Consider the following 22,623-nt stretch of genomic DNA (forward strand, 5'->3'; position numbering starts at 1 on the left):
TCTAAGATGGTTCTAATTGTCTCCTCAAAACTAGGACATAACACACCTTAAATGCCAAATGGTTAAGTCATCCCAAATTTGTGGGATTTTTTCCTTCGTGGAACACATTCTAGCTAGTGTTGATCAAACACAATGCACTAACACCACTAACACACACTAAAAGTCCTAGATACCCTTACGCTGTGGCACGCACCCAAGCACTTCGACTGCACCTCCATAAAATGCACCTTCAACTTTGGATGTCCCAAAATAGTAATATCCTAACCCAATATGGCCTACTTGTTAGATTTGTGTAGTTCCCTCCTTATCAGATCCTTGCACCTCCTTGCACTCCATGGTAAATCTACTCTAATGGTCACCTTCCAAGTTCCAACACTTCCTTTCACATCATGACATAACCACCGATATACATTACAACAACCTTCAACTTCTTTAGTGGGTTGCACATCTATTTCACATTTCTTCTCCATCTTACAAAGTGGTAGTGCCAAGGAGAGAGTATCAAGTTGAATCAAGGATTGCTCACTTAGTACCACTACTAAGTTGCCTTCGTGCAACTTGTCAAATCCCTTAATTTTGTTTCACAACTTCTCATAGGGCTTAACTTGCTTGTATACACTTCTAAGTGAGACTACAATCCCCCAACCTCTCCTCTGCAACCCTTGTTAGAGTCTTCTTAGACGTGCAATCATGCCTCACGCTGAATATAACACTAGCCTCCCAAATGTGCATGCTCATTCCATCTTTTAATGCTTCGCTGAAACCACATTATGACACTGCTTAAAATGAAATGTTTACATCTTAAGACAATGTACCTACTTTGCTTATGACAATCTAAACTATGCAAGTGGCTAAGAGAGGACTATATTTTCCCAGGATGAAAATATAGGGTCTTACAACCCCATTCACACAATAATTTTAATATATTTCACCCGAAAAAAGATACATACCCTACTCCTTTCAAATTTATCATATAATTTTAAGAAATTAACACTTGTTATTAACTATTAAATAGACTTACTATATATTCTCCTTTGTTTTCACCCACCTTATATGTAAAAACATATAAATATTTTCAATACAACCAAATTAAAATCATATTTTTCCATTTAAAAATTATTAAATTGAAATTAAAAAAAATTACACCTAATAAACTTAAACAACAACCATAAAATTATATTATTATTATTATAAATATTTTATAACCTAACCAATAACCAAAAACATTATATAGTTACTTCTTTAGTGATGTGAAAATAAAAAAAATGTATTTATTGTTTTAATAACACCTAATAAACTTAAACAACAACCATAAAATTATATTATTATAAATATTTTCCAACCTAACCAAGAACCAAAAACATTATATAGCTACTTAACTAGTGATGTGAAAATAAAAAAATGTATTTACTGTTTTTCACTATGAAATTAGCATTTTTGAAAAAGGTAAAGCTTTACTTTTCTTTACAAAACCCCTCCCAACCCAAACTTCGTTTACGTTCTAGAACAAGAAGGAGGATCTGTTCGCTTTTCGCAGGGCGGGAGTGAAAACGAGATTGCAGAGATTTTCGAATTAGGGTTCACCAGTAGCAGACACTCAAACCCCACGATCGGTTCTTCAGTCCATTGACGGCGCCAAGGTATATTCCATTTTTAACTTCAATGGATTTCCACCCGCACATTCAGTCTTCCACACAGAGAGGAGTACACGCATTTCAGGTTTCTGGTTCAAAATCCAATGTGTTTTTAGCAGCCACTCTTGTATGTTTAGGTTTTAATCTCTGTGCTGCAATATGTTACTGTTTGCAGGGATGGCGCTGGCATTTGATGAGTACGGGAGGCCATTTATCATAATAAAGGAGCAGGAGCAGAAGACCCGAATCAGAGGCTTAGATGCTTAGAAGGCCAACATTGCGGCCGCCAGGTCCGTTGCGAGAATCCTCCGCACCTCACTCGGCCCCAAGGGAATGGACAAGATGCTCCAGAGCCCCGACGGCGATGTCACCATCAGTAAGCTTCTCTTCCATTTATTGAATCTCTATTTCTGGGTCGGTAAAACCCCTTAAAAATCTAAAAATCTGAAACTAAGTAGAATTTATTTTAAAAAACTTATGATTCGTAAGTAGCAGTTACTTTAAAAAATTTATAGGTTTTCCGAAAGGAGTGAAATAAGCAAATACTCTGTGATCTGCTTACTCTTCCTCACAAACTGTGAGGCCCGCCGAGCTAGATGCTCTACATACGACGCTGATTGCCTACGAAAGCTCCCGAATGGGTGAATGCGTTGAGATGTCACTAACATTGAGAGATAGACACTTTCCAGGGATATACTTGGCGTAGAGGTACCTTTGGCGGGCTTTTCACTAACCAAGAAACTTCGTTTACAAATTATTTTTCTCAAAATAACACCAATTGCTCGACAGCAGAAGGTTCATAAAGAATTGGAAATAATAATTTTAAGAAGAATTTCGGAATAAAGAAATAAATTATATAAATGTCCACAAATGATGAAAGGACATTAGGTTAATGGGACTAAAACTATATATTGATGCTGGAGTGCTTAAAGGTATTCGCTGAAAAGGAGAGACTACAAATAAGATTTCAGATTTAACAGAATGACGAATGATAAAATAACAAAGGGGTGATTATCTCAATTGTTTGTAACCAATGTTGTTGAGCATCTGGCTGGTTCTGGTTACGTGTTAGTAGGTAACCAGTTTAAATCCCCCAGATTTAGGTGCACTAGTCTATGTCAACAGTTTTACGAAGAATGCCATTCACAAATATGGAGAAGCATCTCTTGGATTTCCTTATCAGATTTTCAAGGGTTATAATAACAGATAAACCTGATACAATGAAGACGAGCATCTGGCTGGTTCTGGTTACGTGTTAGTAGGTAACCAGTTTAAATCCCCCAGATTTAGGTGCACTAGTCTATGTCAACAGTTTTACGAAGAATGCCATTCACAAATATGGAGAAGCATCTCTTGGATTTCCTTATCAGATTTTCAAGGGTTATAATAACAGATAAACTTGATACAATGAAGACGAGACTAATAGCAGAAGCCTAGAAAATAAATAAGTCCTAATTTATATAAGCGTCAAAGGAGAGGTATGCAGGGCCATAAACCAGGGTGGATTCTATCCTGGCAAACTTTATTGAAGCTCATCGGACTGCAAAGTTTGACGGGTTACGTGTGGAAGGGAGAACCCTGGTGATGGGTGTCTGTCTAGTGTCTACAAGATATAAGCTGAGAATTATAGCTTTTGTAAGATAGCATACCTAGATGGCCTTGTGGATTATCTGGATGATCTCAACTGTGCTTGGTAAGGGTGCTTCTGAATCACTGATCGTCTGTTATTTTTGCTCATGAATGGTGCATCTACCGGGTCATCGATGCTTCATCCAGCTGAAAAAATGATGCAATCAATCTAGTGGATCTGGGTCTGGAGGACTCATGCATGTCCTGCTCTTAGAGTATTTGGTTCGCTTTACTTTGTTCTTGAATAATGAACTCTGCTTTCACTGTTGTGGGGAGATTCCGGTCTTAATGGATTTTTTTGTTGTCATTTCAAAATTTGTAGTGGAGATAGTGGATAAAAGCCATGCACTGCAACAATGCTCCCAGCCAGATAATTTCATTAAATTTTGGAATCTAATAAGAAAAATCGAAATCGAGTAATAGTTTGTGTGGGAAGCAAAGAAAGTTAGAAAAAAAATTTCTTAGCTTTGAGCTTCATTTATGTGTACTTTGTATAACGGCTACTTGGTTAACTTAGTAGGTCAGTCTTTATTATCTAAAATATGCATATTGAAGATTGGATATCACGACAGTTTCTCCCTCTCATCGCCATTGTCAACATGGTCGTCAGTGAGCATCTCTACATGAACAGAGGATCTATTTGTCCTTTTAATGTTAACAAATTTATAGTTAATTATATAATAAATATTTTGATGTACATGTACATGAGGACTGATTGGCGCCGTGAGCAAATCCAGGCAAGGGTAGGGGGTTCAAGAATTTTAACGAAGGTTGCCTCTTGTTCATAATTGTTGTGACAATTTTTCTGATTACTGGAGGTTCAAGAATTTCAAGGAAGGTTGCCTCTTGTTCATAATTGTTGTGACAATTTATCTGATTACCTTGACCTCCCTGATTTCAGCATACGTGTAACTGGGAATGGCTATAAACCATAGTAGCAAAATTTGAATCCGAATATGTATTCAAATACAACTCAGTATGGAAAATACCTAATAAAGAAATGCAGCATGGTTCCAATATGGAAATCTATATTTCTCAGTATGAAAATAAGCGTTTTGTTCCATATTTTAGAAGAATTTCATCCTCAGAACACACTAAAACCAGAAAAAGCAATTTATTCTTTGAAAATTTTGCAATGTAGTTTATTTTTAAGTGTTTTCTTACTGTTATTTTTATTTTTTTGAGGTTTTTGCTCTGTTTTTTTGGGGCTTATATGTTGATGGGTATCAAAGACATTATAAGGTAAGTGAACTGTTCTGTATCTGCATTGCAGTGAAAACATACTGAATTTTGTACTGTTGCCGAATTTCCATATAATAAAGAGCAATATGACCAAATCTTGCTACTATGCTATAAACTAGATTTCCAGCATTGAAATCCCCTTGTGTATTCAACTATGGGTCCTGTGGGTCATCTCGACTCCCTCCATGATAGTCCTTAGAACATATTCAGGTTTGTATTTGTTCAATAGAAATGTAGGGAAACAAATATTCCTTTCAAAGGTGTAAGACTCTGTCACCAAGCAATATCTAATGTGCCTAAACATGGTTCTATCAACCCTATGGTTGTCTTGTGGTATTTTTTCTTTCTTCTCTGTTCTACACTACTTGGACACTCCATAACATTTTTCTACATTTTAATCATGCTAATTATAGAATGATTGTTAATTTTAGATAACAATGGTATGTTCTTATGCTTTACAACAATTTACGTCAATTTTCCTTATTAGCCCAATATAAATTTCCAGATTAGCAATCACATAAATATTGAGAGTATTTGCAGATAGAACATAAACAATAAGAATAAGACAAGTCAAGACAAGAGGGCACAATATTTGGCGGATGCTAGAGAAAAACCCCAATGTGGGGAAAACCCTTTGATCAAATATTCTTATTATTCTTCAAAAGTTCAGCACAGAGAGAGAGAGAGAGAGAGAGTACATCATACAAAATTACTTGCCCAATCACTGTCAAAACAGTCCAGCCAAACAACAGTTAACAAGATGTTGTAACCAGAAAGTTAATGCTAGTCAAACCAACAAAAATCTCCTCCAAATGAGCTCAGCCAAACCCAGTCAATTCGGCCTCATAATAAGATCTTCATCTTCCAAATTTAGTTGAGATTTAATTTCTACACAACTCAGCTTCGTAGCTTCATTGAACAACAATAGCAGAGCTGCTTGGTATGTTGTTACTGCCAAATCTATTACCGATGGCTCTTGGCTCTACACAGTTCATATGGCTCACGATGTATAAGACTTTGTTCCTCTGCATTATGTATAACATTAACACACAGGTCGACTGACACGTTCCTCTACAACAAAGTCAGTTTGACTGAATGGCATCAATCTGCATTGCTTCTCTGCGACATATTTTGGCATTGATGCATAGTTAATATGGAATCGATACTCCATATATATGTAATCTAACCAATAGCGTCAAAATGGCATCATCTTATATGACCATGGAAATAACTCCTAATGAAGACTATAATCTTACAGAGACCAACATAAATAAACATGTTGAGTTTAAGATACATAAGGCACCGTTGAGTATTTTTTAAGTGACAAGACACCATTGTTGAGAATTCGATGTTTATATGTAATCTAACCAATAGCATCAAATGGCATCATCTTATATGACCATGGAAAGAACCCCTAATGAAGACTGTAATCTTACAGAGACCAGCATAAATAAACTTGTTGAATTTAAGATCCACAAGGCACTGTTGAGTTTTTTTTTTTAAGTTACAAGACACCATTGTTGACAATTCGCTGTTTAGATTCAAGTCTAGGGCATATAGTTGGCATAGTAAGAAAAGATATGTTGCTCCCTCAGAACTCACTGATACTTCTCACTGGCACTAGCTAGTAAGGTGACTATCAAGAAGTGAAAGGAACAAATCTCTATGATACCAAAGATCATCTGACTTCACTTCTAAGGAATGTCAGACTTTTGTTGTGTCTTCAATCTCCATAATAAGTCCAGGAGTATCCACCGATCTTCATTCTCTGAAGCATTGATCTATCTCATTGGTATAATTTCCTTTGCCTATCTTCAATATCATAATCAAGGAAGAGCATATGCATGGGCAGATTGTTCTGGCAGTCAGTGATATTGTTGACATCCACTGTCAATACTATTAGCATTTCAAAATCAAAACTATCTTCTACACTTGGGATTTCAGACGAAGCAGGGTTTCAAATCATAACCAGTCTGAAAAACCATTGGAGTTGGGGGCTCTTTGACTAGGTTCTGAAAGTGCATGCTATTTGTAAGATTGGTGTAATGAAAGGAAGGGTAAAGAGGGTATAGCCAAAGTAATTGATAGGTTTATGGTGGACACCAAAATTAGGCTATACCTACCTTCAGTGACAATGGAATTCACAACCACCAAACCCAAATTTTATATTTTTTAGGCACTAGTTGGAGTAGTGGATAAAACCACCACTCCTTTAGATCCAAATAATTTTAACTTCTATATCGATCCATCGCCACTTTATGTTATTTCCTTGTAGACGAAGGGATGGAACTCCCTGTCTGAAACATAAAACAAAATTTAAGGAACAGTAGCATGAGTCGAGCAGTGTTCTCTCCTCTGATGAGTTGTGGCACAAAAACCGTGCATTATCTAAGTCCCTCCTCTTTAAGGTATAACTGGGTGACTGATTAGCTGACCTGGAAAACTTCTTCATCCTCTATTGCAAAACAGAGTATTTCTATGTTAGTCAGTCGAACTCACATGGAAAATCCAATCTGTGATATGTTTTATTTCTCTAAAATAAAACAAAATTAACCATATGTTGCATTACAGATTTGTTTTCGACTTGCATCTCAATCAACGATATTAGGCTATATATCTCAATAAATTACTGTTTTCATTGTCACGTTCCAGGTACTCCTTTGAGATCAAGTCCTGAATTCTGGATTTTATTGCTTTAAGTTCGGGCTTGAATGTGCTTTGGAATTGTTCAACACACTCACTCAATAGTTGTTGCTGAGGTAAGATTTTTCTAGCCTTCATGATGAGAACTATTGTTGAATCTATTCAGAAATGTCTGTCTTCTTTTACATTTTCAATCACTCTATTCCTCTCATTTGCATTCATATTTGTAAGTGGAATCTTAATATTTTTCAACTTGTGCGAAAAGGGAGGATTGAATTCAAAATTATCACTTGTAGATATTGTTGCAGTGCTAGGTTCTTTTAGAAGAATCTCGATCTTGCCACATGAAACTAAATACAGAAGTTGAATAAGATCTTCATCTTCCAAATTTAGTTGAGATTTAATTTCTACACATCTCATCTTCGTAGCTTCATTGAACAGCAGTAGCAGAGCTGCTTGGTATGTTGTTACTGCCAATTCTATTACCGATGGCTCTTGGCTCTACACAGTTCATATGGCTCACGATGTATAAGACTTTGTTCCTCTGCATTATGTATAACATTAACACATAGGTCGACTGGCACATTCTTATACAACAAAGTCAGTTTGAATGAATGGCATCAATCTACATTGCTTCTCTGCGACATATTTTGGCACTGATGCATAGTTAATATGGAATCGATACTCCATATATATGTAATCTAACCAATAGCATCAAATGGCGTCATCCTATATGACCATGGAAATAACTCCTAATGAAGACTGTAATCTTACAGAGACCAGCATAAATAAACATGTTGAGTTTAAGATCCATAAGGCACCGTTGAGTATTTTTTAAGTGATAAGACACCATTGTTGAGAATTCGATGTTTATATGTAATCTAACCAATAGCATCAAATGGCATCATCTTATATGACCATGGAAAGAACTCCTAATGAAGACTGTAATCTTACAGAGATCAGCATAAATAAACTTGTTGAATTTAAGATACACAAGGCACTGTTGAGTTTTTTTTTTAAGTGACAAGACACCATTGTTGACAATTCGCTGTTTAGATTCAAGTCTAGGGCATATAGTTGGAATAGTAAGAAAATATATGTTGCTCCCTCAGAACTCACTGATACTTCTCATTGGCACTAGCTAGTAAGGTGCCTATGAAGAAGTGAAAGGAACAAATATCGATGATACCAAAGATCATCTGACTTCACTTCTAAGGAATGTCAGACTTTTACTGTGTCTTCAATCTCCATAACAAGTCCAGGAGTATCCACCGATCTTCATTCTCTGAAGCATTGATCTATCTCATTGGTATTACCTCCTTTGCTTATCTTCAATATCATAATCAAGGAAGAGTGTATGCATGGGCTGATTGTTCTGGTAGTCAGTGATATTGTTGACATCCACTGTCTGTACTATTAGCATTTCAAAATCAAAACTATCTTCTACACTTGGGGTTTCAGTCGAAGCAGGGTTTCAGTCGAAGCAGGGTTTCAAATCATAACCCTGCAAAAAGTTTTGAATAACAGTAAGAAGATCTTCATCAAGTTTGAGCTTTATCTAGCAACGGGGCTGCTCCATTTCAGTAGTATGAATGACTTGTTTCAAGTATGGTAGTAAGGATGACCAGGAAGAACAATCTGTACAGAATGGAGCTGAAGAGACACAAGAATTCAAAGTTGGAGAAAATATACAACTTGTGAAAGTAGACACAGTGGCTAGCAACCAGGAACCTTCTAACATGGGTGCTCCATTGAAGATGCCTATGCTTACAGAAGGCCTTGATATGTCTTCTTGCTTGAATTCTTTGTTTGGTACTGGACTTTAGTGATCCATTAGATAAGCCAAATCTTATGGAGAGTAATGATGCATTATTTTGTTCAGGTATTGATGATTCTCTTCCAGAAAATATCTCAGAGATTTAATTTAATTTCTACACAGCTCATCTTCGTAGCTTCATTGAACAGCAGTAGCAGAGCTGCTTGGTATGTTGTTACTGCCAATTCTATTACCGATGGCTCTTGGCTCTACACAGTTCATATGGCTCACGATGTATAAGACTTTGTTCCTATGCAATATGTATAACATTAACACATAGGTTGACTGACACGTTCCTCTACAACAAAGTCAGTTTGAATGAATGGCATCAACCTACATTGCTTCTCTGCGACATATTTTGGCACTGATGCGAGGAGAGATACATTATAGAGCTACTTAGAGGGCTAGAGGTGGATTATTGTATAACACATATGCTAGGAAGTCAGACCACAATCCAAGCTTTCTCTTTTAGTAGGCTTTAGTGTGTTACTGCTGTGGCATGCATTATGGCGATACCATCCCTACAGGAGCTATGGTCATTATTAGAAAGATTTCTGGTGAGCTTAGTATGCATTGATACAGTGGTTTTAGGAGATGGTTTATAAGGAGTGCAGTGCAGATGTTGAGTGTAGAAACATACAGATCACATATGGAAATTTCATTATGGCTTTCTAGTGGGAGTGATTAGCTTGTTGGAGACCAGAACTTCAGATGCTACCGAATACAGAAAACACTCTAATTTGATTTTTTGCCTGCCTTTCTCGAAACCTCGTTCTGGATAATCCACTCATCGGAGGTATGAAAGTGAAGGACTTGAAATACCAACCTTCATCTCCCAGATGCTGGGAACTTGGGAGAGAATGCTGGATGGTTTCAAGATCTCACTTCTGTGGAATATGGTTTCAATATTTTCATGCTGATCCTGAGACCCCGGGTGAGCAATCTGTCATTAGCAGATCCCAGTCTTTAAGCAGTTAGTCCTGTTTGGACACTAGGAGATCCCTCTTTAGCTCCTTTTACTGCTTTCATGAACCCCACCCATCTTAGTTACTGGTTCCTTAGCTCCTTTCGGTCGCAAGAGAGAGGATACGTTACGTAACGAGTCTTTATGTGCAAGATTGGTCAAGCGAGATTCTTATTCCCGGTCAAAAGATATGAATTCTGGGATGAATGGGGAACTGGTATTAACGTCCTCCTTTTATATCTAATTTGGCCAGTAGGTGGAGCACCGGTGTGCTGGCTGATTGCTCCTGGAGCGGTAGGGCCCCTCACTTTCTTTTGTTCGGCTTTCCCAGGTGATTGGAAGATCTGGCTATAGTTATAGGAATAAGCTGGGGGCGCTCTTGCCAGCCATTGTGGATTCGGTAATTGCTTGCCATTGTGAAAAGGTTGGAAGAGCTCAAATAAGAATAGGGGTCGCCTAATAATAGTAAGTAGGGCGACGCACTAATCTGAACCTATGGATGGAATCAGCCCAATCTATCTATCCTGTTGGCCCCGATTGGAATCCTGTAGGAAAAAACTGGCTTAGTCAATCAATGCTTGAGCAGAAACATCCCTCATCTCACCGCCCATCCGATATAGCTGGGCATCCGATCTAGGTCAGACCTCATCAAGGTGTCGAGCATCCATAAGGTAATCCGATCAATAAGCGAGAACGAGCGCATGAATGAACCCTTTATAAGTCAGGGGCCTGCCTGTCACTTCAAACATAGAATTGAGATTGATGTGCCTGGATGGATGATTTGGACTAGCTAGATGCCGGCCCACCTCCCCGCTGGCACTACTCCTGATATAGGGATTCGATCCAGCCAAAGCAGGTGCAGGGAAGAATCCAACCGGGCGATTAGTCTTTGTGTTATGAGCTTTCTTGGTGGAAACATGTACACTGGTCTATGTGCCTCACTGATTAGTAATGTTATACCATCCTGTAATAAAGAGACTATAGATATGAAACCTACTCACTATCCATGGTACTTGTTGGCTCTCTCCCTCTTTCACACTGATCTAGCCTCTAAGATCTTTATAGAAATTTCTAAGATCTTTATAGATCTTTATATGAAACCAATTCTCAGACAGAGAAGAATGGATATCATGAAGAAAACCTAAATTTTATGGCTATAGAGGATGCAATTCCCAGAGGCCAGGCCAACAAGCCCTTCTGGGCTCATGGGGTTGACTTATTGGGATATTCTTTGGGGTCCAGGAGGCATGCCAATTTGCCATTTGAAGATCCTAATTCTCCTCGCCATTCGCAAATCGTTCGTCTGTGCTTATGCTCAGAGAGGACAGCTCAGCTTGAGAATGTAAGTTGATAATCTGTACTGATAGATTTATAGATAGTTTTGTAGCATTGCTGCAAGTCAATATCCAATACTGTGTACTGTTTGATTTAGTAGTGTCAGAGAAGTCATATGGGGAGGATAGGAATTATGTTATGCGGATATGAAGTCCATAAGGTTTATTTCCTAGTATCTAGGTCAATGAAGAGGATAGGAATTGTTCTGTAACTGTGGATAGGAAGTCCATAAAGTCTATAGCCTAGTGATAGCTAGGCCATAAAGTCTATTATCTTCCATGTTAATAGAGTTTATTGTCCACAAAGAGTTTATAGTCCATGAGGTCTTACATTTGTGCATTGTTAATGCCAGTAAATGCACACTAGGTTTTGTTCTCTACGTTATATCATTATAAATTAATGAACTATAAGTTCTATGATTTCATGAGTATCAATTTTGATGTTGATGGATTGCCATCACAGGTTTGCAAGACAGAAAGAACAACAATGTGTGGAGCTTTAACAGCAGCTGGGCTTAAAGCCACTTCCGTTCTCAAGGAGCTTGGCAATCGCTGGGAGCATTACTCTGTCATAACTCTGGTTGACTGCAGAAGCCTCGTTGGCAGCAACCTATCTGATCATAGTGTTGGTAAGGTTTTGCCAATTCCATATTTGCACATTGCTTTATTTTATTTTGAATTACCACTGCTGCTTCAAAGTTTTGTCTAGTTTTCACAGTATGTTTTTGTATTTATTTACAGTTATCGTTTCTGTAGGTTTAATTTATTTATGGCATGATTTCTTGCACTCTATGAACTGGGTTTTTCTAGTGCGAGCAGTCATGTTGTTCATGGTATATATGTTGTACAGATACACTTGTATTCAGTAAGAAAGCAATTGTGTGTGGTTCTATCAGCTACAAACAGTATTAGTATATCTCAATTTGTATACCCTTTATTTTTTTATTAATTTTCTTTTGATCAGTTGTGTGAATATTTGTATTGCTTCCCTTGACCCTTATTTTGGTTTCTTGTGGGCACGAAGGTTTCTACCACTCTGCTATTATGAATACCCATCATATCAATGAAACAGGGGACTTTTGGGAGCTGGCCAGACAATGCTCAAATGCACTTGATACATCTATGAGGAATCGAAAACATTTCACAGACATGAGTGATGTCAACTTCCTTATGTGCCAAGCAATTCAACATCCTTATTTAACTCCATCATCTTCACTTCGCACTTCACTTATTGTTGTATTTGAAGGTCCCATGGTGGACGAAATGGATGAATTGAAAAGGGAAATAGGTTTAGAGGATTATATGGGATGCTCTTCTGTTCATGGAGTAGGACCTTCTCTTGCAGTTTTTGATACAGTCAGAAATGGAGCTTTGGATTGTGCATGTGTATATCCCGCATCTTTGCATTCCAGAAAACAAATGCAAACTTTAATTAACTGTATGAAGAGTATCCTCATTGGTGCTGCTAAGCTCTGAGAGAAAGTGTCAGGTGCAGACCTTGACAGAAACCTGACTGTGCAAATGGGATAAAGGATATCATCTAGGAAAATCTTATGTAGCCATTGTTTTCGTTCATGCAAAGCAGTGTTTTTTTGTAGCACAGACTTTTATCATTAAATACCAGTGTTGAAAATATCGGTATCGGAAAAATATCGGCGAGGGTCCAGAAAATATCTTATCGGCAATATCGGCAAAATATCGGCAAATATCGGCAAGCATAAAAAATATTTTTTTCAAATTTTTAAATATAGCCGATATTTTGCCGATATTTTCAAAATATCGCGATATTTTGCCGATATTTTCCGATATTTGCCGATATTTTGAAAATATCGCGATATTTTCAAAACAGAAAATATCGCGATATTTTCTTGGCGATATATCGTTTTGCCGAAAATATCGCGATATTTCCGAATATCGCCGATATTATCAACAGTGTTAAATACTACCATATGATAAACAACGATCTTATCTATCAATTTGCAATTATTGTTTATATTTTTCCCTCATATCTTTTCAGAGTGAGAATCCCAATTTCAATTTATTGAAAATAAAAATACACAAGTGTGGCCAAGCTCGGAATCCTATTGAGACAATAAGATGCAAGAGAATACACTGAGTCCTTATGTCCTTGGAGCACCTACTACATGAGAAAAAAAAAAAAAATCACCTAGTTAATTCAAGGAAAATGATATAGCCTAAATCCAAAGAAATGCAGAGGTTCCATCTTTCCATAGGCGCAGAATAATATTGTATGCATAAGAGATAACATATACATAACACAAATTTTCTCTGCTTTCTTTTATCTGTTGTCACCCAGATGGCCCTGGTTAGTTTTGTAGTCAAAAGTGGTCAAATCTTGTAGTAAATGGCTACAGAATTATTTGATGTTGTTGTCTGACATAAGGTTGTTTGCCTGTGCTGTAGTTGATCTATAAACTGAAGTATAACTAGAGGTGTTCTAGTTTTCAGCGGATATTTTATAGTATCTGAGAATTCATATGTATAGCACAAAGAAGTTCAATGCAATTCTTCACTATTAAGAAATGTGTTAATAGATAGTAACCTTGTTTTCCTATTAGTGAACAAACATTTACATTCAGTCGGTATACATATTACAGGATTTCAAAACAAAAGGCTCAGAGTCTTTATAGAAATTTCACATATGGAAATTTCATTATGGCTTTCTAGTGGGAGTGATTAGCTTGTTGGAGACCAGAACTTCAGATGCTACCGAATACAAAAAACACTCTGATTTTCTTTTTTGCCTGCCTTTCTCGAAACCTCGTTCTGGATAATCCACTCATCGGAGGTATGAAAGTGAAGGACTTGAAATACCAACCTTCATCTCCCAGATGCTGGGAACTTGGGAGAGAATTCTGGATGGTTTCAAGATCTCACTTCTGTGGAATATGGTTTCAATATTTTCATGCTGATCCTGAGACCCCGGGTGAGCAATCTGTCATTAGCAGATCCCAGTCTTTAAGCAGTTAGTCCTGTTTGGACACTAGGAGATCCCTCTTTAGCTCCTTTTACTGCTTTCATGAACCCCACCCATCTACTCCTAAACCTGGACCACCTGTAACTCCTGCTACTGATCTTTAGTCAAATCCATGAAGGGAGCATGCCAGGAAAGCATTTTTATTGTTGATGGCATAACTGCTGCAGGTCCAATTAGAGAAAAATTGTTTGATATGGACAGCAACAGAAAACATGAGGGATTCATTGACCCTGCCAAAATTGAGGGAAATAATGGCCAGGAAGCTGGAGAGAACCAAAATTTCTAAGTTGGAGAAAATATACAAATTGTGGTGAGCAAGTAGGAACCTTCCCAACTGGATACTCCGTTGAGGATCCATGAGGTTACGCCGGGATATAATATATCAACCTGTTTAAGCACCTTATTTGGCTTGGACTCTAGTATTCGATCCAAAAATTCAGAACTTAGAAAAAGTTACAATATATCCCCTTGTTTAAGTATGAATGAATCTCTTCTAGAAGACACATAGAAAAGTCGGCAATGAGAGCATTCAGGTATTGAATTTTTCATTAAACATTATTTAGAATGTATTAATACTTATAAGTATCTTAAACATGTATTTGTGTGAAAATAAATTGAATTGGTTTATGTTTAAGGACAAGGCATCCAAGGCGAGGTTAACCAAGACAAAAGTCACTCATCGTAGTGGCCAGAAAGGTTTAAAAGCACTGATAACAACCTTTGTAAGTATATTAAACATGTGATATTTTTTTAATAAATTTTGTACTAGAAGAAAGTCATTGTTATCTAATTTCTCCCTATTTACTGATTGATAGGAACTAAAATATGGAAGACCTCCAAATCATTTGGAAAAGGAGGTGCTGCAGGAAAAGAGAGGGTTGAATTTGTTGTTTGGATGGACTCCATGGTATGTAATCTTAGTTGGATTTCCAATATACTTTTAAACCATATTTTCATTTTATTTTTTAGTACTATTAGATATTATATCTTACTTCATTTTATGGTTAACATTGTATAACAAAAACATGCGTTGTGTTATGTAATTAATACTAACATGTAATATTGATTTTTTTTGTCAGAATGCTATAGGTAATGATTGCCAAGACGATGATCCAAATTATGTTCAACATATATCAGGAGATGATGAGGATGAGGATGAGGATGATGGTGGTGAAGGAGGAGATGATGATGATAGTTGCGGTGTTGGTGATGATGTGGATCAGAGTAATGAGGATGGTCAAGATGATCATGAGGATGATCTTGGTGGTGGTAGCTAGGCATGCACATGCATTGTTTTTTATGAAGAAATTATTGTGTAGAATGACATTGTTATGTTTAGATGGGTGTTGTGAATTTACCCTATATCAATGAGACATTTTGATTTTGTAATCATACGATGAGTTTGATTTATGTATGTTGTTAATTTATCGTAGAATAACGATATTCATGAAATATTTTGATTTGTTAATCATATTTGAATTTTACTTGTTTTGATTAAAAATAATACTGATTTTATTAGTATTATGTTGCTATTTTATACATGTTTTGAAAGTTGTTAATGACACATTGTTATTTTTTTGGATGGATGTTGTCAATTTCTCTTAAATTTCTTTACAAATGATTTTGAATTGTGATATCTGCTTTAATGATATTTAGAAACTATCATATATTTCACTATGAATCTATAAAGGGGGTCATATATGTAAAGAAAAATATACTCTATATAAGAAGTCAAATGCGGATGTAACCATGGATGCAAAATTGAAAGTAAAATTGGATGTTAAACTAGGAATTAATACAAAATGCAGACAATTGACATACAAAGTGTTTTAAATTAGAAGTGAAAAATTGTGCAATAGTTGACACAAAGAAGGGAACAAAACATGGCATACAAAAGGATATCAAATTGGGCAAAAACAAGGACACATAAATGGGCACCAAATTAGATGCAAAAAAAGACAACAACTAGATGTAAAATAAGATGCAAAGTTGAACGTTAAAAAGAAGCAAAAAACGTTACAAATTAATATGCCAAATGATGATGCAAATAATGGTGTAAATTTGGGATGCAAACTTGGGTGCAAAAAAGGAAAAAAAAAAGATGTAAGAAAAGACATAAAACAAGATGCAAAATGGGGCTGAAAAAAGGTGAAACCAAGGATGCCATATTGGATGTAAAAAATGATTCCTAATCACATGCAAATTTAGGCTCGAACTCAGACACAAAATTATATGCAAATGTGGACACAAAATGAGGCAAAAAAAGATGAAAATTTGGATGGTGAAAACGATGTAAAACTAGACACCACAAAAATGCAAAATTGGATGAAAAAGTCGGTGTAAATAATGGTGCAACATTGGACACAAGTAGACACAAAAAAATGGTGCAAAAAGGGGCATAAAATAGCTTAAAATTGGATGCAAAACTTGGTGCAAAAACAAATACAAAAGTAGACGTAAAAAATGGCTCTAAATTGAATGTACCATTAGACACAAAATAAGATGCAAAGGTGGACACAACACATGACTCAACATAAGATGCAAATATAAATGCAAATTTGGATGCTCAAAATGATGTAACATTAGATGCAAGAGATGGTGTTAAAAATGATGCAAAATTGGATGAAACAAATGACGCAAAATATGGTGCAAAATGAGATGGGAAAAATGGAGACAAATCAAACATAAATGTGGATGTAAAAAATGGTCCAAAAAAAGATGCAAAAATGGGCACAAAAATGGATGCAAAATTTGGTGCTAAATCAAATTCAACACATGGTGCAAAGATAGGCACCAAAGCTGGTGCAAAAATAGAAGCAAAAACTAGTGTAAGACTAGATACAAAACCTGGCGTAAGACTAGATGCAAAAACTGACACAAAATGGATGCATAAAAAGACGTTAAATTGGATTCAAAATACAGTGTAAACTTGATGCAAATGATGGTGCAAAAATGGAAGCAAAGAATGACACAAAATAGGCAGCAAAAGAGAATGAAAAATAGATGCAAAAAATGACACAAAACTAGAAGCAAAACCTGTCATAAAATAAGATGCAAATCTTGGTTCAAAATTTGACGCAAAAAATGATGCATAGTTTGGTGTAAAAAATGATGCAAAATCTAGCGTGAAAAAGGATGCAAAATCAGGTGCAAAAAAGGACGCTTTAAAAATTGTACAATAGAGCCAGATTTAGCGCCAGGTTGCTCATCACAATTACAAAAAAAATGCACTAAAATCTGGCGCTAAATCTGGCGCAAATCGCTGGTTTTGTTGTAGTGAATTATGTATTAATCACTAAATAGTGAAATCATTACAATAGTTGAAGCTTTGAGACTTACAGCATAAAACAATCCTTCCTTCCTCCTATCCTATCATAAATCCTTGCTTCTGAATCTCTAATTCAAATCATCAATTCGCCATCATTCGAATCCCCAAAGTCATCCTGAAGTCTCTCCCCTCTCTGATCTTTGTTTTCATTTAAATAGAGAAAGATCAGAGAGCAGTTATAACATAGATAATTACAACATGATTTCTTTTAAAAATTTGGGTTGATTCTAACCAAATGATCAACAAGAAAATATATTTCCTTTCATCTCTCAACAAAAGCAAGACGAATTTGGGTTTGCAGCTAAAGTTTGGAGGACGGCCGCAACTGCAAATCTGAGAAAATCGTTCTCAAAGAACCCTGCGTTTCTCTCAGTACAAGCCGAATTTGGGCAAACCATTCTTTGCCAAAGTTAACTGGGCCCGTTCTGGACAAAACCCATGTTCCGGATTTTCCAGATTCTGCTCCATTTGCTCAGAATCTCAACCGCAAAACTGTCACTCCTTATTCCAGCGCATTTCTGAGTTGGCGCTTTTAAAAATCAAATCTTCAATTTGAAAATTATCTTGGAGGCTAAAAATGGTAAATAATGTTATAACCAACTTATTAAAACTATCATTGATAAAATGATTCATAATCATGAATTTATTAGAAATAAAGGAGAATAGATAATATTAATTCATAAGAGCATAATCATTTATAAAATGGATTTAAATGATAAATTATAACAAATGATATGATGAAGAATAGTGGAAATGGGTGGGATAAATGTTCAAAAGTGATAATAATAATGGCATATTAACGTCCCAACAAGGAGTAGAACAAGGGTGATGGAAGGAAGCCTTTGTAGTGTTTGACTTCTTGCAAGGATCGCCGGAGGGGAGATTGTCCACAACATCAGGGTGGTACACCTCAGATTTAGAATGCTCAGGAGTCACAAGAAGTTGGGGATGATGGACAAAGTATATCTTGGATTTATGCAACATTGGATAATAGGTGTAGAAATTTGGTGCTCAATAACTTTTAATCTAAATCACGAGACACAAATCTAATTTATTAATCTATGGAAATTAATTCACAATTTATAACAACATTCATAAACATATAATAAGAAAAACCACACATGCACAATATTTTTCTAGGGAACCCAACTGGAAAAAAAACCTCAAGCCTCTTTGCATTAATGAGATGAATAGAGATATATTACAATTGCTTGCCTGCTCTGAGCACAAATTTCAAGTGAATAACCTATCTCTCTACTCAATGAGAAGCTTTGAACCAGACTTAGTCAGTTTCTATCTCTACTTGAGCCCCTATTTTATTGTATAATTCCTGAAGAATTAGCCCCTATTTTAGAGGAATTTTCCCCAAATTGATTGCACAATCCCCAAGGTTTGATCAACTGACTACATGCAATACTTGTACACTCAAAATAGTTTACAATTGCTTATTACAATGCCTTGGAATCTTCACCACAACTAAGGAACTCAAATTCCTTGCATGCACTAGCTATTTTAAGCTCATTGATCAGTTAGTTGGATGATCACTGACTTAGACTGCTATCTTGCTGCACAACTAGCCTTCCAATAGTTCCATTAATTGTTAGAACTAGTTTAACTAAACACAACTGGATATAACTGAATTGGATTACTAAAATTTAGCAATCACTCATGCTTAATTGAACTCCAAGCCATCTAACTTGAATTTACTGAGCTAATTGAGTGACAATAGCCATGTCACACAAGTTAACTGGCTCCAAGTTGTTTGTTGATGTGGAAAGTCGAATTTTCTCAATTTGACCAAGACAAAGTCAAATTGAGCCTTTCTTGCTATGCTTTTCAACAATCCATCTTAGTAAGAAAGGGATTATCAACCATCCCTATCCTACATTTGTGGAATTTGAAACTTCCCTCTTGACAAGGCTTTTGTCAAGATGTCACCATCTTGTTCCCCTGTCGGAATGTATTGTAGCAATATTATCCACCTCTACACACAGTCCCATAGATGATGATACCAAATATCTATATGCTTGGATTGATCGTGAAATACCGAATTCTAAGAGAGCTTAATGAAACTATGATTATCACAATAGATCATAGTTGCATCCATCTTCTGACCAAATAGTCCCACACGTATCTTTCTCATCTAGATCGCCTCATAAGTTGGCGCTGCTTGACTTACAACCATGTATTTTTCTTATGTCAATCTAAGCACCATAGAACTCTGTTTCCTGTTGTACCAGGAAACTATTGTGGACCCAATCCTAAAAATTCCACTTGATGTACTCTTTCGTTCAGATGGATTCCCTACCCAATTTGCATATATGAATCCACACAACTTCACTCCCTCTGTCCGTCTGTACCATAATCCATATTGGGTGGTGCCTCTGAGGTACCATAAGACATGCTTCGCTGCCTTCCAATACAATTTGGTCGGCCTAACCATAGATTGGCTCTAGCTCTGCTTGTTGATTGCATAACACATATCTGGTCATGTGTTCACAAGATACATTAGTGAACCCACTAACTGCCAGTAAATGGTAGCATCTGAAGTGGCTACTTCCTTCCTCTAGTTGGTTGCTAGAGGTGTCTCCATGGGCTTACAACTCTCCATGTAAAATCCTTGTAGTATCTTAGTGGCATACTTGCCTTGAAACACAAACAATTCCTCATCACCTTTCCATAATTCCAGCCCGAGGAAGTAGTGCATGATACCCATGTCCTTCATTTCAAATCCCTTGCAAGGTCCTCGAAAGAGTTGTTCAACTGCTCATCACTTGTTAATATTAAATCATCGATATATAAAACAATGATAAGAAATTTAGCTTCTACCAAAATATGATAGAGGTTCACATCCGCTCTACTTTTGGTGAAGCCCAAAGTAGTGAGATAACTGTCGATCCCAGTGTACCAAGCTTGGGGTGTCTGTTTGAGATCGTACAATGATTTCCTGAGTCTGGACACATAAGACTCCTAATCAAATATCTCAAAACCTTCTGGTTGCTCGATGTACACTTTCTCCTCAATAACACCATTGAGAAATGTTGTTTTTACATCCATCTAGTGGATCTTCCATCCCATCTGTGCAGCCAGTGCAATAATTGATCTAATGGATGAATACCTTGCTATGGGAGAAAAGGTTTCCTCATAGTCAATTCCATCAACTTGAGAGAATCCTTTGGCCAAAAATCTGGCCTTATACTTCTCCATGCTTCCGTTTGTTGCATGCTTAACCTTAAAGATCCATATCGAACCCACAACTAATTTATCTGTTGGCCTTGGGACCACTTCCCAAACACTGTCTTTCATGATGGATTCGTACTCTTTCACCATTGCATCAACCCAAATTGGTTTCTCTACTGCTTCCTCAAAAGAGAATGGCTCGGTCTCTACAAGCTCAGTCATCAGAGCCATGTAGCTAGTGTACCTCTCAGGTGACCTCCTTTGCCTGCACAAATTTGAAGGAGCTCCCACGTTCTCCCTCGCATCCCACATTAATCTATCAGCTTCCTTGGTTCTTTTTCTACCTTCTTTGGATGGTCTCACTTGAGTGGATGTCTCCACTCTTTGCTCCTCTATTTGTGGCTACTTCAAAACTTCCCTTGGCTCCTCCTCTGGAGCTAAAATATCCTCTTCTGGTGGGATTTAAAGCTCCCTCTCATGAGAGCACCGCATCACTTTATCCTCATCAAACTTGACATTGCTTTGCATGACTATCATTCCAAGGGAAGGTAAGTACACACGGTAATTATGTGGAGTTTTGGTGTGACCTCGAATCTTTGGAGATATGGTAGTAAACGGAGACTCCAAAAATCCCGAAGTGAGACACATCCTGCTTTCTCCCTGAAAAAGCCTCCTCTGATGTGATCATACCAAGAATCCGATGAGGACTCCAGTTTTTCAAGTATACTGTTGTGTTACATGCCTATGCCCACAAATGTAGTGGTACACCTTGGTCATGTAGCATATCTCTCCCTGCCTCAACGATACTACGGTTCTTTCTCTCAGCTACCCCATCCTATTGTGGGTTGTGGGTTGTTGTAAGATCTCTTTGAATTCCTACTTTCGTACATAAATACTTGAAGTCGTTTGAAACATACTCACCTCCATTGTTGATCCCGAGAGCCTTCACATTCTTGTAGGTCTCTTTCTCAACTAGTGCCTTGAATTCTAAAAACTTTGAGAATGTCTCAACCTTCTTCCGCATGAAGAAGATCCAACACTTCCTTGAGAAATCATTAATAAAAATAACAAAATATTTATGTCCGACAGTGGAGGTTGTCAAGGAGGGTCCATAAACATTAGAGTGGACTCTTTCCAAGACTACATGTGCTTTACTGTCTCGATCATGGAACGTGGATTTAACATACTTCCCCAAGGTACAACCCTTGCAGACATCTTGTTGATCAATTTCTCCTTTAGGGAGGACAATGGTTATTTGCGGCATAATTTTTAAGGCACCATGATGCAAATGACCTAATCTCTTGTGCTAGAGTTCATTGACATTGCAACTCTGCACTTTCTCCGCCTAAATGCTTAATGCAACACAATCTTTTACATCAAGTTTATATAGGTTCTTCACAAGAACCCTAATCTGCTTCACCTGCCCAGTGGCTATGTGCCTTAGAAAGGCTTTCCCTTTGCCGAAGACTACATCATAACCACGGTCTTCCAAAAACTACTACAGAGATGTGGTTCTTCTTTAGGCCTGGTACCAACATGACATATTTGAGGCGAAGAGGGGATCCCGACTACCTCATAAAGGTTACTGTACCAATATCCAGGTAGCACTGTACCTTCCGTTGTGCCTAAGCTCAATATGCATATGGAGATCTTTCTCCTCCAGGTCACTAAAAAAATCTCTACACCCTATCATGTGGAACAAGGCACCTGAGTCCAAGTACTACACACTCCCCATCATATTTTTGGCCATGCATGCGATAAGGGTGAAGTATAGCACTCATTGTGAAGCCAAAGCTTCACCTGCTTCTCCTCCTGATTTCTTCTTGCCAGACTTTTTGTGTGGACACTTTGTAGC

The 22,623-nt window shown here is 37.1% G+C and overlaps 1 protein-coding gene across 6 annotated transcripts; it reads left to right on the forward strand.

Moving 5' to 3' along the window:
• The first annotated feature begins 1,493 nt into the window (after positions 1-1,493).
• On the forward strand, positions 1,494-15,728 carry LOC149220127 (uncharacterized). Of its 6 annotated transcripts, none has more exons than XM_089384679.1 (5): positions 1,494-1,640; positions 1,810-2,010; positions 14,896-14,982; positions 15,076-15,167; positions 15,340-15,425. In XM_089384679.1, coding segments are annotated over exons 2-5 (297 nt in total). In that variant the 5' UTR covers positions 1,494-1,640; positions 1,810-1,893; the 3' UTR covers positions 15,341-15,425. The 6 variants fall into 6 exon arrangements, with proteins under 6 accessions (XP_089240805.1, XP_089240800.1, XP_089240803.1 ...); XM_089384674.1 differs by lacking the exon at positions 15,340-15,425 and adding an exon at positions 11,726-11,891 and having other exon boundaries at positions 15,076-15,133; XM_089384675.1 differs by lacking the exons at positions 1,494-1,640; positions 15,340-15,425 and adding exons at positions 1,647-1,719; positions 11,726-11,891 and having other exon boundaries at positions 15,076-15,133.
• Positions 15,729-22,623: the final 6,895 nt, after the last annotated feature.

This window comes from Pinus tabuliformis, chromosome Q (assembly GCF_031772625.1).
Source record: "Pinus tabuliformis cultivar Carrire ecotype Pingquan chromosome Q, CPIR1, whole genome shotgun sequence".
Classification (NCBI taxonomy): Eukaryota; Viridiplantae; Streptophyta; class Pinopsida; order Pinales; family Pinaceae; genus Pinus; species Pinus tabuliformis.

Bases quoted from the DNA above. Each gene is read 5' to 3' on its own strand.
- LOC149220127 (XM_089384673.1), top strand. From the start codon at position 11,079: ATGGCTATAGAGGATGCAATTCCCAGAGGCCAGGCCAACAAGCCCTTC. The intron at 11,271-11,725 runs GTAAGTTGATAA...TTGCCATCACAG, and splicing joins GGACAGCTCAGCTTGAGAAT to GTTTGCAAGACAGAAAGAAC. The intron at 11,892-14,895 runs GTAAGGTTTTGC...TTTATGTTTAAG, and splicing joins CCTATCTGATCATAGTGTTG to GACAAGGCATCCAAGGCGAG.